Genomic DNA, 15,302 nt, shown 5'->3' with positions numbered 1-15,302 from the left:
AGGAAGAACACCTCCACTTTTAACTCTCGTCGTGAGAAGGGGAAATTTGTATGTTTGCAGACTAGAGAAGAAGGGGAGTCGCTGAACGATGCGCGGGACAGCTTTCTGAATCTCTCTACCTAGACCGCTCGCATTTCAGAAAACTGAAAAACGAATTTGACGAGCTCGCTGCATGAGTTTGAGCCATCGCCAGAGTTTTCATGATTAGCAAAAATTAAAAAAATGAGTTTATTTGATTAAAACAACAAAATATTGCACGACACAAGAAAAAAAAGATTCGAATCAATCATTACATTTTAAACAAAGAAAGGACAGCGTATCATCGCCAAAAGTAAAAATCAATAAACGACAGTCCGTGACCGGCTAGAAACAAAATTGTGGCCTTCTTCCCATCTGTTCTTTTGATATCATATCCTCCACAAAACGATTCTGATGAAGTGTCTAGTTGCTTTGAATAAAAGAACGTTCTCTCTCGGTTTCTTGGAAATGGAACAGCCTTCAGTACTCTCGGAAGGCACATTTCATTGACAACTTCGTCTAAAAACAATGACAGATGTTCTAGTCGAGAGTTGTGTTTGCTGTGAAACCATTTTGTAAGAAATTGACTGATATCCCTGGCTTTCAACTTGACTTGTATCAATTTCAGTTTGAGTGCGTTTGTGACTAGAAGGTCGTCAAGAGTGAACCTCGAGAAACAATTGTAAATATACAAATAGTTCAAATTGCTCTTCAAGAAATTCTGAAACCCATATTTGGTCTCGAAAGGAATTCGGTACAATGTAATCTCCGTGGTAACTGGCGAGACGATTTTCAGAGCTTTCTTTGCAAAACTATCGGAACAGTCATGCACGATGATTAATTGACCGAGTTTTGTCAGCAAAGCGAGAGTATCGCACACTTCTAGTTGTAGAGGTCCCCTGAGTACCACATATTCAAGCGATTCGCAACTAGTAACGCTAGCAATTCGCTCAACCAATTTCGCGACAGTGATAGACCCCTTTTCACATGACATTGTTTTGTTTAGAACCCCACATCGGTTGGCGGCATTCGGAACTTTCTCCGTGTACAAGCTGAGCCCCACTGATGTATCATCTCTCAAATTAATTGTGATACGAGGATAATGACTCCTAACAGTTATATTGATAGAACCGGCAGATATTTTGCGAAGGGTTTTTGACAAATTTTTGGCCCTTTTGGAAAGAAGCGAGAATGCAATTCTGAAATTATTGAATATGAGGGACAGAACAAAAAAGAGATAGGAAAACTTACACGTCTATTTGCTCCATTTGTTCAAAAACAGGAACCAGAGCTAGCCATGGTAAGCGTAAGAGAGGGAACGGAGTCGTCATTTCAATAAGGGAGAGAGTGGTTATGAATGAATGAAAAATCAATGTCTGGGGTGGATTCGCCGAGACCGCAACGCACGACCGCAACGCGAGTGAAGTGCCCTCTGGGAAGACAAACATGGTTAGGGAGAGAGCCTGCACATCTAACTCTTGAGAAGGTGGAACTCGTATGTTTGCAGACTCGAGAAAAAAAAGAGTCGCTGAACGATGTGCGCTTTCTGAAACTCTCTAGACCACTCCCATTTCAGAAAACTCAAAAAACAACTTGACGTGCTTGCTGCATGAGTAAAGTCATGAGTTTGGAAGAATTCATCGGTCCAATATAAGGTTTTTGGAGTGGTTTGAGCATTCGCCAGAGTTATCATGATAAGCAAAAAAAATTTAAAAAACTATTTAATTTTTCTTTCTTTTTCTTTCAAACTCAAAACTTTTCGACTTTTCGTGACTGTATCATTTTTTTAAATGTAACTAACAAAATGCAGAAGACGGAAACCTTCCTTTAATCAGTTTTCTCAAAAAAGTGAAAGTTTCGAAATAACCTAGTTGCAAAACGTCCCTAAGAACTAATTTTGCCCGAAAAATGATACGATCAAATATTTGGAACGGTAAAACTTCTGGCATGTTAGTAGACTCCTGGCCAACGTATTTTATTATTTGGAAGAAGAATGACAACGGACTGTAAACAAAACTATTACTGATAAGACGCACAAGTATTCTCCCGCAATTAGAATTATTATGTAGTTATTTTATTTCAAACATTGAAAAACAATTATGAAATTCAAAAGAATGGAGAGTCGTCCTGATGGACTTTTGAAAACACCAAACGACGAGGGCGAGTTTGTCGGAAATTCACATAAAGATATTCTGGGGTATTCTCAATCCGGAACCAAAAAATATACTGAATATTGTTGACAATTCGATAAAGATCTCCTAGTGCTGTTAAAAAGTCTGAACAGTTCTTGATGAGTAGGCTGAAGTTTTTGAAGACTAGAGATTGAGGGATGTTCTGAAATTATAAAATAGAATTTGATGGTTTGTAAAATCAAATATTGGGTATTTCGGTCAACAAGATCTAAATTCAATTTATAATCAAAACAACTCACTTTTCTGCAATATGTAATATCCTCCTGCGACATTGTTTCCAACGTAATAAATATCCTTTCAAACATCAGAATATTCATGTCTTGAATTGACGTTCGAACGGTCAAATCTGTATTCAACTCCTTCGCTTTGCTCCATTGCTCAGTTTTTGAAATTTCATCTAGATCAATCCTATATTCTTTATCTTTTTTGAAGGCCTTTTGTATTCTAATAGATTTCAAAGATTCTCCGTCAAGAAACGGCAGAACATTCATCATCAAACATTGCCAGCGGGTACTCAAGGTCAAACGTTTAACTTTTAATGGGGATGTCCTAGAGATCAAAACATCTCTTATCCCTTTGAAAATCTTTGACAACTCTGGATAGTCTTCTTTTTTTGAATACCAGATTTCTTCATACATTCCAATATATAGTTGATCCATGCAACTTTTTTGATGTCTTGTATTCAAATCAAAATCATTTACAACTCGAATTGCTTCCTGTTCCAGAAATCCCTTGTAGCGTGCAACAATTTTTTCATTCATCATTTCTTCAAAGTCAACTCTTAAATAATTCGCGAGAAAAACGGAGCAACTAATGATATGCGGATCTGGTTTGATATAGTCAACACAATGTCGGATACGTCTAGACACCTTTCGAAGTGATTGGCTGAAAATTGGTTGTTCATCGAAGACTTTTCTAGTATACATACATTTGACGACATCCTAAATTCGGTGCAATTGACCTCATTATCGAAGGGATTTCGAAGATATTCAAATGGAATTTGTTGTCTGATAGGGTTAGCTGGAATCAAATAATTGTTTTCTCTAACAACACGTAGCTACTTACCATAGTCATTCCTTCAATTGGATCCTCAGCGTGATCTATTGAAAACTTCACAAACTTTCCATCTGACAAATATTTTGCTTCAGGAGTTGTTTCAATGCATTTCTCATCAATAGTTTTACAGATGATAGTGATAGAAATGAGTTGGGAAGTGAAGGTAAGAAGCTGGAAGAGAGAAGAATTGAGTGATGAGAGCTTGAGTTTTGAAAAGAAAAAGTTCAACACATTTTAGCTTTAAAGTTTTTTCCAACATTCCGAAAAACGCAGCATTCATCAGGGCGTAAATAATAACGCACACAGCAGTGCGATGCGTAAGATTGCGAAAACGCGCTCCGTCGCGCAAGAGCTCTGCACTGTGCAAAAAAGTACTTGGCTGTGTTCCAAATTCAAGATTAGAGTTTGGAAAACCACGATTTCTTAATAGTAGTAAAACATTGAAAACACTCACCTTCCTCACTTCCGCTGATATTTTCAATGAGAACTTATGTAACTGGATTCTCAAATTTAACCTCTGCTGTCCCTGCCCTTCTATTAGAGGTATGAAGCCATCAGCTGTGAATACTTGATCTTCAAACGGCAAGTGTACAGTAACCATCCGTAGAATCTCACGGTCAAGTAGGTTAACTGCTGATACAACTTGATTTATTTCAAGAACTGACAGATCGAAATGTTCCACTTTCAACTTTTCAGTTCTCGATTGCAATGAGTTCTCCAAACATTGACACATGACGTAGATGATCGGTTCTAACATTTCCTGATCGACTTCAAAAGTATTTAATGAAAAACGTGACAATTGATTCATCTGGTGTCTTATAAATGCTTCCACATCTTCGCAAACCACTAATATAAAAAGATTATCTACTAAATGTTCCCTGCGATAAAGCGTGACCGCAGTAGATACTCCTGCAGACCGTCCAACATGTTCGTAGTGAAATTTTGTACAACCAAGGGGTTGGATTATTCTACCTTGAACTTCTAGGTGGTTGAAACTAAAACTTATTTCAGTTGCATGGTGTTTATATGAAGGGTGTATAAGATCGTAGACGAAAGGCATTGGAAGTTTCTGGAACATTTTTTTATTATTTTAGAAATAAAGGAAAACCATCGGCACAGAAAAAAAATTCTAGAAACTAGGAAAGAATTCATTGATTTAAAAAAAAGATTTTCAGTGTTATAGGAATGGGAACTTATTTGAGTTACATGACGTTTATGTCGACAATCGATTCTATGATTGTAGACAGTGGACAACAAAAGATTTTGAATTTTTTATTAAATCATTAAAATAATTTTAAAAAAAACTGGGGAAGTATTCCCGGGTTGCAAATATTTATAAAGTGAAATTATTGTTTTTTCTATCCATAAAACATCAAAAAATACAGTTTCAGTCTCACAACACTATAAGCACGGCGTGTTTCAAATCGTAACAGTGTCATTCTTCTGACTAGAGAAGAAGAAAACAAGAATAGTTTGTCTCCCTCCTAATAAAAAAAATTATTGTGGAGAGGGAAATTAAACTGATAGGAAGAGTCACAGTAAGAATGATCGTGATTTGAAAATCCGGAAAAAAACTCTACGAGTTTTTTGTTGTAAAATGTTGGAAAACACTTACAAGGGAAGCAATTGGAGACGCCACTTTCAAAGGACCTATAAATTTGGTTATAGGTATTTTCGACCACGAGAAGTCCATTTCTGCAGTCAAAACCTGCTAAATGTTTCCCGGGAACATTACTTTTGACCACTGGAGCTCTAGCACAAAGGTTTGAGAAGATTCAACATAGTTTTTTGTTTTTCAAGTTTTTTTCCAACATTTTGAAACAAAAAACTCAATAACTCTAAGAGAAAAAGGAAACGTTTTTTTTTTCTGGAATTTTTAAATAACAATTAGAAAAAATCGATTATCACTCGAACTTCGGAGTATTTCAAATAGTAACAGTGTCATTCGTCTGACTAGAGAAGCAGAAAAACGTGTTGTCGGTTCATTGTTTACCTAGAACCTTATCATTCTGGAATGTGCTGTAAAAAAGAGGAGCAGAGAAGGAAAGACGATACAAAATATGTGATATTATTTCTTGATTTTTGATTCTTTATGCTGACACATTAATATAATCAATGTATCATAATTAGTAATACTTTTTTTGACATTTAATAACTGATATGGAAATTGGAGTGCTACTCCTTGAGTTGACCATAAAATTAAAGATAGATAATGAAAAAAAATGAAAGTTTCAAAATAGCCTAGTTGCAAACCGTCTCATGACTAATAAGAACTCATATCGCCCGAGAATTGGAGAAAGATTCAAACATTGAAAAACTACCACGAAATTCAAAAAAATCGAGTTTGACCCTGATGGATTTTCGCAAGATTCAAACGGCCTTCCGTTGTTTGAGGGATTTGTTGGAGCACTACATGAAGATAGAACAGGGTATTTTCAATGCGGAAAAACCATATATACTTGAGGTTGTTGGCGACATGATAAGGTTCTCCCAATGATGCAAGAAAGTCGGCAGTTGAACAGTTTTTGATCTGTATCTTGAACATTATGAAGACTGATGGTTGAGTTAGATTCTGAAATAAAAGAATTAAAGTGATTGACGCTTTGTGAAATTGAATACGGGTATTATTGGCTACACACCTTTCTGCAATACGTAATATCCTCCAGCGACATTGTTTCCATAGTGATATCAATCGTCTCAAAATTCAAAATGTTCATGTCTTGAATTGACGTTCGAACAGTCAAAGTTTTCATGCACAACTCCTTCGCCTTGATCCATTGCTCAGTTTTTGAAATTTCATCTAGATCAATCCTATATTCTTTATCAATTCCTTGGATCCTCTGTATGATAATAGAATTCAAAAATTCTGCGTCGAAAAACGGTAGTATCTCCATCATCAAACATTGCCAGTGAAAAACAAACGTCAATTTTCTGGCCTTCAATGGGGATGCCCTGGAGATCAAGACATCTCTGAGCAGTTTGAAAATTATTGACCGATCCCAATCGTTTTCTTCTAATAACTCCCAGATTTCTTTATACATTTCAATATATAGTTCATCCATGCAACTTTTTTGATGTCTTGTATTCAAATCGAAATCATTTACAACTTGAACTGCATCTTGCTCCAGAGATCCCTTGTAAGATACCGCTATTCCTTCATCCATCATTCCGTCAATAGCAACATGTGGAAAATTCCTGAGACCCATGTAATAACTAAGAATATGCGGATCTGGTTTGATATCGTCTACACACTGACGGATTCCTCTGGATACCTTTCGAAGTGATTGACTGAAATCAGTTATTTTTGGATTGAGAGGTTTTTCAAGTACACATACATCTGAGGACATCCTAAATGTGATGCAATTGACTTCATTATTAAAGTGACCTCGAAGATATTTATAGGAATTTTGTTGTCTAATTGATTAAGCTCTGAATACCTTTTCTGTAAAAATTTAAAAATATTGAAATTGTTTTGTCTAGTAACAGGCACCTACTTACCATGATAAGTTCTTCCTTTTCTTCACGAGCTCCCTTTACGGTGAACGAAATTTCGCTTAACATGTAATAGAGCTCAACTATGCAAAATGTTGCTTCTTCAATTAACTCATAACACTTTTCATCCATGTATTTAAATTTGATACAAATAGAGTAGAGTTGTTTGGACGTGCAGTTAAAAATCTGAAAGAGTGAAACATTTGGTAATGAGAATTTTAGTTCTCTTGGAGCTGCCCTCATTACAGTTAGACAACTCAGAACTGGAAATTCAGGTTTGAGACGACGACTATCGTCTGAGACTTGCATCGGGCCGGCTCGGGTTACAGTACAAAAATTTGAAAATTTGAATTTTTTTGACAAATTTTCTGATTTTTTTTGCAAAAAGGCGGATTTTTGACTATTCTTTTACATATCGGTAAAATTCAAGCGTACATAGGATTTTTGACTATTTTTGATGAAGTTCTCAGAAAATTTCGAAAAATTTTGTGAAAAAGCCGACCGGGGCTCGCAAATTCCTTTGCGTCTCTTGATTCTTTCCTATTTTTCCAGCATTTATAGAGCGCATTTATATAATTGAAGATTTCCTGATAAAGAAACATTGAAAATTCTTACCTTTCTCACTTCCTCCAGCTCTTGCGATGAGAATTCATATAAGTGGATTCTCAGATCCAACCTCTGCCGTCTCTGCCCTTCTATCAGAGGTATGAAGTCATCAGCTGTGAATACTTGATCTTCAAACGGCAAGTGTACAGTAACTATTCCTAGACAATCACGATCGAGTAGGTTAACTGCTGATACAACTTGATTGATTTCGAGAACTGACAGAGTGATATGTTCCACTTTCAACTTTTCTGTTCTCGATTGCAATGAGTTTTCTAAACATCGACACATTCTGTTGATGTTTGTTTCTAGCATTTTCTGATCTTCGTAGGTGAATAAAGAAGTTAAATCGAAATCAGACAATCTCTCTTGTTGATTTATCACAAATGCTTCCACATCTTCACAAACCACCGATATGAAATAGTCATCTACTATATTTTCAGAGGAATGAACTGTAACAGCAGTACTTGATACTCCCGCAGGCCCTCTAACTTGTTTGTAGTGATATTTTGTTTCAAAATGCCAATCTTCTATTACACCTTCAGCTACTTGGTCGTTGAATCTAAATTGTAATCCAATTGGATGTATGTTCGTTTGATCGTAGGCGAAAGGCATCGGAAATTCCTGAAACATTTTTTTAATTAAAAAAAAGGAAACATCGGGACAAAGATCATTTTTTCAAAATCTAAGAAGGAATTCGATGTCACGAAATTTCAAGAAAGGAGACAGGTTGTCCTACTATTAAAAAAACAAATGATTGATAATTGGAAGAAAAAGCACATACAAAAAACTAATCAAAATAAGCTCTCCGTGTTATAAGAATGGGAACATGTTTATATTTGAGTTTTATGGCGTTTATGTCTACAGACCATTTTTTAAAATGGAATTGGAAGTTTCTGGACCTTCTTCAAAAAAACTTCTTTATGAGCAACCCCGAGAAATAGTAACATTCCCCGTTTTTTTTCATTCATGGGAGGTCGGACGAACATTTGTGAGGAAGACGTAAGGAATCGAACGGGCAATCGACATGGTATTTGATGACGCGAGTTGGGACACGTTGATTAACGACTTTGTCTATAAATTTGTGCAAGGGTTGGAGAAGGAATTTCGGGAGAACGCTGAGTATCGTAAGGAAGTTCTGCGACATGAAAGGTGGAGAGTAGCGAAGAAAAGAGAACAAATCAAAAAGAATGTAAGTGAACAGAAGCAAGAATGGGCTGAAAAGCAGGCTTACGACATACTTCAAAGAAAGCGGGAGCTGAAAAAACTCAAGAAACGCCGGAAAGATCAGAGGAAGAAGGTGATGAAAATCCGACGCCAAACATGGATAGCTTTTCGAATCTTCGTTATGATCTTTTGTAGTGAAATCGTGACTTTGGACACACTGGGGATCGAGTTTAAGAACTATAAGCATGCTAATCTATCTCCAATCACCCTCGAAAAAACGTTCGTTCCAAGAAAAAAGAAAAAGAAAAAGTTGCATTTGTGCTTCGAATACAGGAAATTGGAACACGGCTAAATTGAACTGATACATATTTTTGTCTATCACGTGCCCTTGCGGACGTAAATAAAATAAATAAATAAATAAATAAATCTAATTTCCATTTTACTAGGGAATGGTCTGAACTGACCGTGGAGTTCAGCAACGAGACCTAGCACAATCGAAAGACAATCGAATTTTAATGGGAAATCAGTTTTCAAAAATTGCTGAATGGCCTCCAGAATCCAGATATTCTGGTCTGAAAATGCAAACTTAATACATGTGATTTACTCGACATTTCTCTTAAATTTAGCTGTGTTTCGCCCCAAATATCACGGCACCTGAGGCCATTCAGCATTCAGCATTCAGCATTCAGCATTCAGGCATTCAGGCATTCAGGAGGCCATTCAGCAATTTTTGAAAACTGATTTCCCATTAAAAGTCGATTGTCTTTCGACTGTGCTAGGTCTCGTTGCTGAACTCCACGGTCAGTTCAGACCATTCCCTAGTTAGTTATTGGAATAGTTTTAATAAAGCCAAGAATCGATGTTGTGTTCATTCTGCTAATTTTCCCCAGATAAACTGTCATGTTATTTAGTGGCAGAAGACTGAAATAAAAAATTTGATATATAAGGAATTTAAATTATAATTAAAATTTATTGCCACTTTCAAAGGATATAAAGGAAAGTATACTAGAGAGTTCATTTAAGGTCTATTGATTACGTTTCCTGCTATAGTCATTAAATTTTCTGGAACCATTGTTTAATTATTTAAAAACTTTCTAAAGTCAAATGATTTTTTTCGATCTCTAAAACCTCAAAAAATGCGTTTTCAGTGTTATACCAATACCATCACCAATGTCAATCTTTACTATTAACAAACACCAGATTCTGTATGTTTGTCTGTGGTTCGCCGATCCTACCGCCCTCCCTACTGAACCGATTTTCTTCAAATTTGGACCAAAAGATCAGAAATTTTCACCACTCGATGCCCGAATTTTTCTTTTTTCTAAATTCTCAAAATGACGCCTTCTTAGCCAAAAACACTGATAAAGCATAGGGGAATGAAAGTGGAAAAAGTGGCGTGAAACTGTCGGCCTAAGCGTCGTCATTTCTTTCCTTTCTTCGGCTTGCATTTTCCGTGGTCGCATGGTTAGGGTTGACGTGTCGGCGCGTCCGATCTGGCAAGTTAAGCGGCGTTAACTACAGTTAGTTTTTAGTTCGATCCCTGGAGCGAAGAAAGATCTTTAAAATTTTTTTGTTGATAGATTCGGAAAAGAAGAGGTTTCCGAACGTGTTTTTTTCAAGATTGATCAATATCATACAAATACGGGTAGTTTTCTGAAGACAGCTAAAAGGGGATTGTGGATATGGGTCCACATTTTTTAAAGTATTAATAGCCAATCTTGCTAGCATTTTCCAACAACTATTGTTCCTGCCGACAATTCAGTAGATGACTATGGTGCTGTTTCTCCTGTTTCCGGTGAAAGCGTGCTCCATCGCTCATAATCAGATGGGGAGATTCTGAGAAGCTCGGAGGAATGATGGGTACAGGACATTCAACGCATGACACAGGAGTCGGTGAAGAAAAACGACAAAAAGAAAACACCGGGCTGAATTTTTGCATATCGACTAATCTTTTGGTCCTCTACAAGACCGCCAAGAAGCGAAAAAAAATTTTTTGGCTGGGAACAGGGATATAAAATCGCCCACCGGCCTTTTTGACAGCCTTGGCTCGGATTTAGATATGAGGACGAGATGATGGCACAGGAGTCAGTGTGGAAACGAGATAAGAAAAACGCATAATCTCTCTTTAGAGAGGAAGAGAGATCAACTTTTACTAACTTCAGAAAAATAAAGCTGCTGATTCAAATCGCATGGTAGCCAAACGATAAGCTGTCAGGATGACACAAAATTGAAGTTGAAAATCATGGCAGCTGATACAGCAGTCCGACGATCTCTACAGTCTGGCACTGAGAAGTCGAACATCAACAGAACCAACAGTAAAAATTGGAAACAGCAGTGAAAAAAGTCCGAAGATAATCTAGAAGGGCTTCAGTAGCTTCCCGGGCAGCTGACAGACGATCAGAAAAGCCCGATGGTGTAACGGCGAGAAGAAAGGAGCTCTCACTATACCAGAAAGATGGATCAAATTTGTTCATATTGCGAGGGGCTATACTTCAAAGCTAAGTTCGACTTTCAAATGGGGAAGGTCGGTGCGTTCAGGAACCCGATTTGTCAAGTTCGGCAACGTTGACTGTAGTCAGTTGGTTCAAACCCATGTGAAAAAGGGGACGTGAAATATTTTTTCTTATATTCAGATATAGAAAAAAGAGGATTCTAAACGTGTCATCTGATTCCGGATTGGTCCACAGAAGCGATATGAAAGTTTTTTGTCATCGTCAGAGTCAAATAAACAGGGGATTCCGAACGTGTCGTCCGTTTTCGGATTAATTACTATCTACTGTAACATCTAGAAGGGTGGTGTTGAGAAGGAGGTTTAGTCGCCGTTAGGCGACGTGAACCGACTGGTAGTGAAAATTTGTCAGCAAAAAGAAAACAAAAATCGAGAAATAATGTGACGTATCTTGTTTGCTTTCCTTTTCTGCGCATTTTTGTTACGGAACACTTCCAAATGATAAGGTGCTAGGCAAACAATGAACTGACAATAAGATAATAAGATAGAAATTTATATGCGAGTAGTGTTTTATATAGTTTTGTTCTTTTATCAGCTCAATTTCCTTTTTTTTTCTTCTTCTCTAGTTAGATGACTGGTACTGTTGACATTGGTGATAGTATCGGCGAGAAACTAAAAACGCATTTTTTGAGGTTTTAGAGATCGAAAAAAATTCATTTCACTTTAAAACTATTTTAAACCTTGGAATAGTCCTAAGTTTTTTGATATGTTTATACTAAAAATATGGTTTCAGAAACTTCCAATGTCTTTTGTCTACGATAATATAGACACACGCCATGCAAGTCAAATAAGTTTTAGTTTCAACGACCAAGAAGCTCAAGATGAAATAATGACATCCACCAAATCTTACACTAATCAGAAAACATATCTCTACAAAGATGTTGGAGGGTCTGCATGAGCATCCACTTTGGTCAAGTTTCATTACGATAAACGTAAAGTGGATGACTATTTTTTTTCGGTGGTTTGCGAAGATGTGGAAGCATTTGTGAGAAATAAGATGAACCAGCTGACTAAATTTGTTTTAAATACTTTGGAAAACTATGGAGATCAGAAAATGTTGGAAACAAACATTAACAGAATGTGTCGCTGTTTGGAGAAAGCATTGCAATCGAGAACGGAAAAGTTGAAAGTGGAACAATTCTTTCTGTCAGTTCTCGAAATAAAACAAGCTGTATCAGCAATTAACTTACTTGACCGGGAGATCTTATGGCTGGTTACTGTACATTTGCCGTTTGAAGATCAGGCATTCACAGCTGACGACTTCATACCTCTAATAGAAGGGCAGGGACGGCAGAGGTTGGATCTGAGAATCGAGTTACATGAATTCTCAACGCAAGTGTTGGAGGAAGTGAGAAAGGTAAGGGTTTTCAATGTTTCTCTACTAGGAAATCGTAGATCAAATAAATGCGTTCTATTTATTGATGCTAGAAAACTTTGTAAAGAACCAAAAGAGGCAAAGAGCGTAGTTGGGAAAACTGTATTGCGTTAATAGTGAAAATGATTGGGAATTCAACGTATTGCCTGAAAAATTGGTTAATGTAGTTAGATTCAGAGTTTTTGAAAGCTTTCGAAATGAAGTTATAAAATTTAAGTGTATACCAGGGACGAGCGGCAACGCAAAATTTCGGCAACCCGGCAATCCGGCAATTGCCGACTTCAAAAATCGGCAATTTTCGGCAATTTTCGGCAACTTTCGGCAACATGTAATAATAAGGATTTTCTATTTTTCGGGAGAGAAAAATTGCACAAAGAGCACTTTATTTTTCCAGTGACATTTGCTTCAAATAAATGAGAGTATTTACCCATTTTATCAAAAAATCGTTTGAATTTTTTTTGAAAAAGCAAGAAATATCGAAGTTGAAAACGGTAATTTAAAGACACATGCTCGGAAAACTTTCCAGGTCTTGGCGCGGGATCGAGAAAGCAAGAATTTTCACTTTTTGTTTTACTTTTGTCGAATTCAGCTTGAAAATTGAATAAATTTTGACAAAAACATTGCCGAAAAACATTGCCGAAAAAAAGTCGGCAACCCGGCAACGGCAATGCATTAAAAAAAGTCGGCAATTCCGGCAATTCGGCAACGCGGCAACGGCATTGCCGCTCGTCCCTGGTGTATACGTAGCACCGTTACCTCAATAAAAACGTTTTTTGGTCCGTAATGATAATACACTCCCAAAGAGTAGGCAATTTTTCAATGCCAGTTATAATTCAACCTGCAAATGTTGACTAAATGACTTTTCCACTGTTTTCTGTTACAGGGTAGTTTTGGGAATTGTTGTCCGACAGAAACCGTGAAACTATAAGCTATTGACTGTCATGAATATTAAAAATGCGTAAAATTTACCGACATTGCCTGTTAAAACATAGTGAAATCGCCAAAATTTTGGGGGCGTCTCATCATTTTTCGACTGGCCAAACATCACTTTTCATTGGCGGCAGCACCAAGAGAACTCAAATTCTCATCGCCAACTTCTTTTCCTTTCCAGCTTCTTGTCTACACTTCCCCACTCAATTCTATCACTATCAAATATAAAACAATTGATCAAGAATGCATTGAGTTAATTGCTAAAACAGAGCACTCGTCAGATGGAAAGACGTTTTTCAAGTTTTCAATAGATCACGCTGATGACCCAATTAAAGAAATGGCCACGGTAAGTAAATTAAGATGATTATTATTAGAGAAATCAATGTTGTGATTTCAGCTAACCCTATCTGACAACGAACGTCATTTAAATATCTTTGAGATCCCTTCGATAATGAGGTCAATTGCACCAAATTTAGGATGTCGTCAAATGTAGGTATACTCGAAATGACCAATCAAAACAACAACCAATTTCAGTCAATCACTACGAAAAGTGTCTAGAGGTATCCGACACTGTGTTGACTATATCAAACCAGATCCGCATATCCTTAAATATTATATTTCGCTCGGGAATTTTTTATTTGCTTTTATTGGCGGAATGATGAATGAAGAAATATCGACATGGTACAATGGATCTCGCAAAGAGGAAGCAGTTCGATTTGTAAATGATTTCGAATTGAATACAAGACATCAAAAAAGTTGCATGGGTCAACTATCTATCAAAATGGACAGAACAAGCTGGTTTTCAAAAGAAGAAGACGAAGATTCGGTTAGACCAAAGGTTTTCAAACTGCTAAGAGATGTTTTGATCTCCAGGACATCCCCATTAAAAGTTAAAATATTGAGTTTGACTACTCAATGTTTGGTGATGAACATACTACCGTATCTCGACGCAGAATATTTGGAATTGATTTTCATACGGAAGATCGAAGAAATTGACGAAGAATGTACCATTGATCTAGATGAAATTTCGAAAACTGAGCAATGGATCAAGGCTAAACGATTGCGGATAAAAGATTTGACTGTTCGGATGTCAATTCAAGATATGAATATTCTGAATTTTGAGTGGATTGATATTACGTTGGAATCAATGACGCAGGAGGATATTACATATTGCAGAAAGGCAAGTTGTTTTGAATATAAACTGATTTGTTTGATTATTGGTTAACTTGAGATCTGGTAGACAATAATACCCGTAATTGATTCTACAAAGCGTCATTCGCTTTAATGCTATTCTTCTATTTCAGAATCTCCCTCAATCACCAGTCTTCCAAATTTTCGATATACACATCAATAACTGTCCAACTGAAAACTTTTTAGCAGCACTAGGAGCACCTTATCGAGTCGACGACGACTTCGAGTATTTATGGTATTTCCGGATTGAGAATACCCCAGAATATCTTCATGTCGTGCTCGAACAAGGACCGCTTCAAATTGAAGGCTGTTCATATTTTAAGAAAATCCATCAAAATAAAACTCCATTCTTTTGATTTTCATAATAGTTTCTCAATGTTTGAAATAAAATAAGTTTATAAAATTCTTACTGGAAGAAATCTTCGCAGCATCTGATCAGTAATAATTTATTCTGCTAACATTCCACAGAGAAACTTTTATGTTTTTCGGTGGCAGAAGAGTGAAATAAAAATATAAGAAATTCAAATTCATTGCCACATTCAAATGGTGTAAACCGGAGAGTTCATTTAAGTTTTATTACATAGTTACGTTTCTTGCTGGAGTCATAATCAAATTCAAACTTCTCATTACAATACGATTTCTAGAATGCTCTCAAACTTTCAAAACAGTTTTCACACAACTTGGATTTTGATCGTTAACTTTGTCATCCTACTCTAAAACAGATTTCTCAACTCTTTACGTTTTTCTCTCTTCTCCCGCCTGCTTACCA

The 15,302-nt window shown here is 36.6% G+C and overlaps 4 protein-coding genes across 4 annotated transcripts; 1 reads left to right on the top strand and 3 right to left on the bottom strand.

Annotated features, from left to right (window-relative positions):
- Positions 1 to 319: 319 nt before the first annotated feature.
- Positions 320 to 1,349, bottom strand: GCK72_021290 (uncharacterized protein; the record flags this gene model as incomplete). Its single annotated transcript, XM_053734166.1, has 2 exons — positions 320 to 1,217; positions 1,270 to 1,349. 2 exons carry the CDS (start codon positions 1,347 to 1,349, stop codon positions 320 to 322), a joined length of 978 nt encoding a protein of 325 aa, XP_053583079.1.
- Positions 1,350 to 2,124: 775 nt separating this feature from the next.
- GCK72_021289 (uncharacterized protein) lies at positions 2,125 to 4,023 on the bottom strand (the record flags this gene model as incomplete). Its single annotated transcript, XM_053734165.1, has 5 exons — positions 2,125 to 2,352; positions 2,450 to 3,095; positions 3,139 to 3,230; positions 3,276 to 3,437; positions 3,721 to 4,023. 5 exons carry the CDS (start codon positions 4,021 to 4,023, stop codon positions 2,125 to 2,127), a joined length of 1,431 nt encoding a protein of 476 aa, XP_053583078.1.
- Positions 4,024 to 5,595: 1,572 nt separating this feature from the next.
- Positions 5,596 to 7,976, bottom strand: GCK72_021288 (uncharacterized protein; the record flags this gene model as incomplete). The annotated part of the gene is made up of 5 exons (XM_053734164.1): positions 5,596 to 5,838; positions 5,906 to 6,554; positions 6,602 to 6,708; positions 6,765 to 6,944; positions 7,374 to 7,976. The coding sequence occupies 5 exons, from the start codon at positions 7,974 to 7,976 to the stop codon at positions 5,596 to 5,598; spliced, it is 1,782 nt and encodes a 593-aa protein (XP_053583077.1).
- A 4,139-nt stretch (positions 7,977 to 12,115) lies between these two features.
- GCK72_021287 (uncharacterized protein) lies at positions 12,116 to 14,889 on the top strand (the record flags this gene model as incomplete). Its single annotated transcript, XM_053734163.1, has 5 exons — positions 12,116 to 12,394; positions 13,524 to 13,688; positions 13,740 to 13,831; positions 13,877 to 14,526; positions 14,720 to 14,889. The coding sequence occupies 5 exons, from the start codon at positions 12,116 to 12,118 to the stop codon at positions 14,887 to 14,889; spliced, it is 1,356 nt and encodes a 451-aa protein (XP_053583076.1).
- Between the last annotated feature and the right edge of the window lie 413 nt (positions 14,890 to 15,302).

Source organism: Caenorhabditis remanei, chromosome V (genome assembly GCF_010183535.1).
Source record: "Caenorhabditis remanei strain PX506 chromosome V, whole genome shotgun sequence".
NCBI classification, from domain to species: Eukaryota; Metazoa; Nematoda; class Chromadorea; order Rhabditida; family Rhabditidae; genus Caenorhabditis; species Caenorhabditis remanei.
The sequence above is the reverse complement of the archived record's forward strand: the minus strand, read 5'-3'. Positions and strand labels throughout refer to the sequence as shown.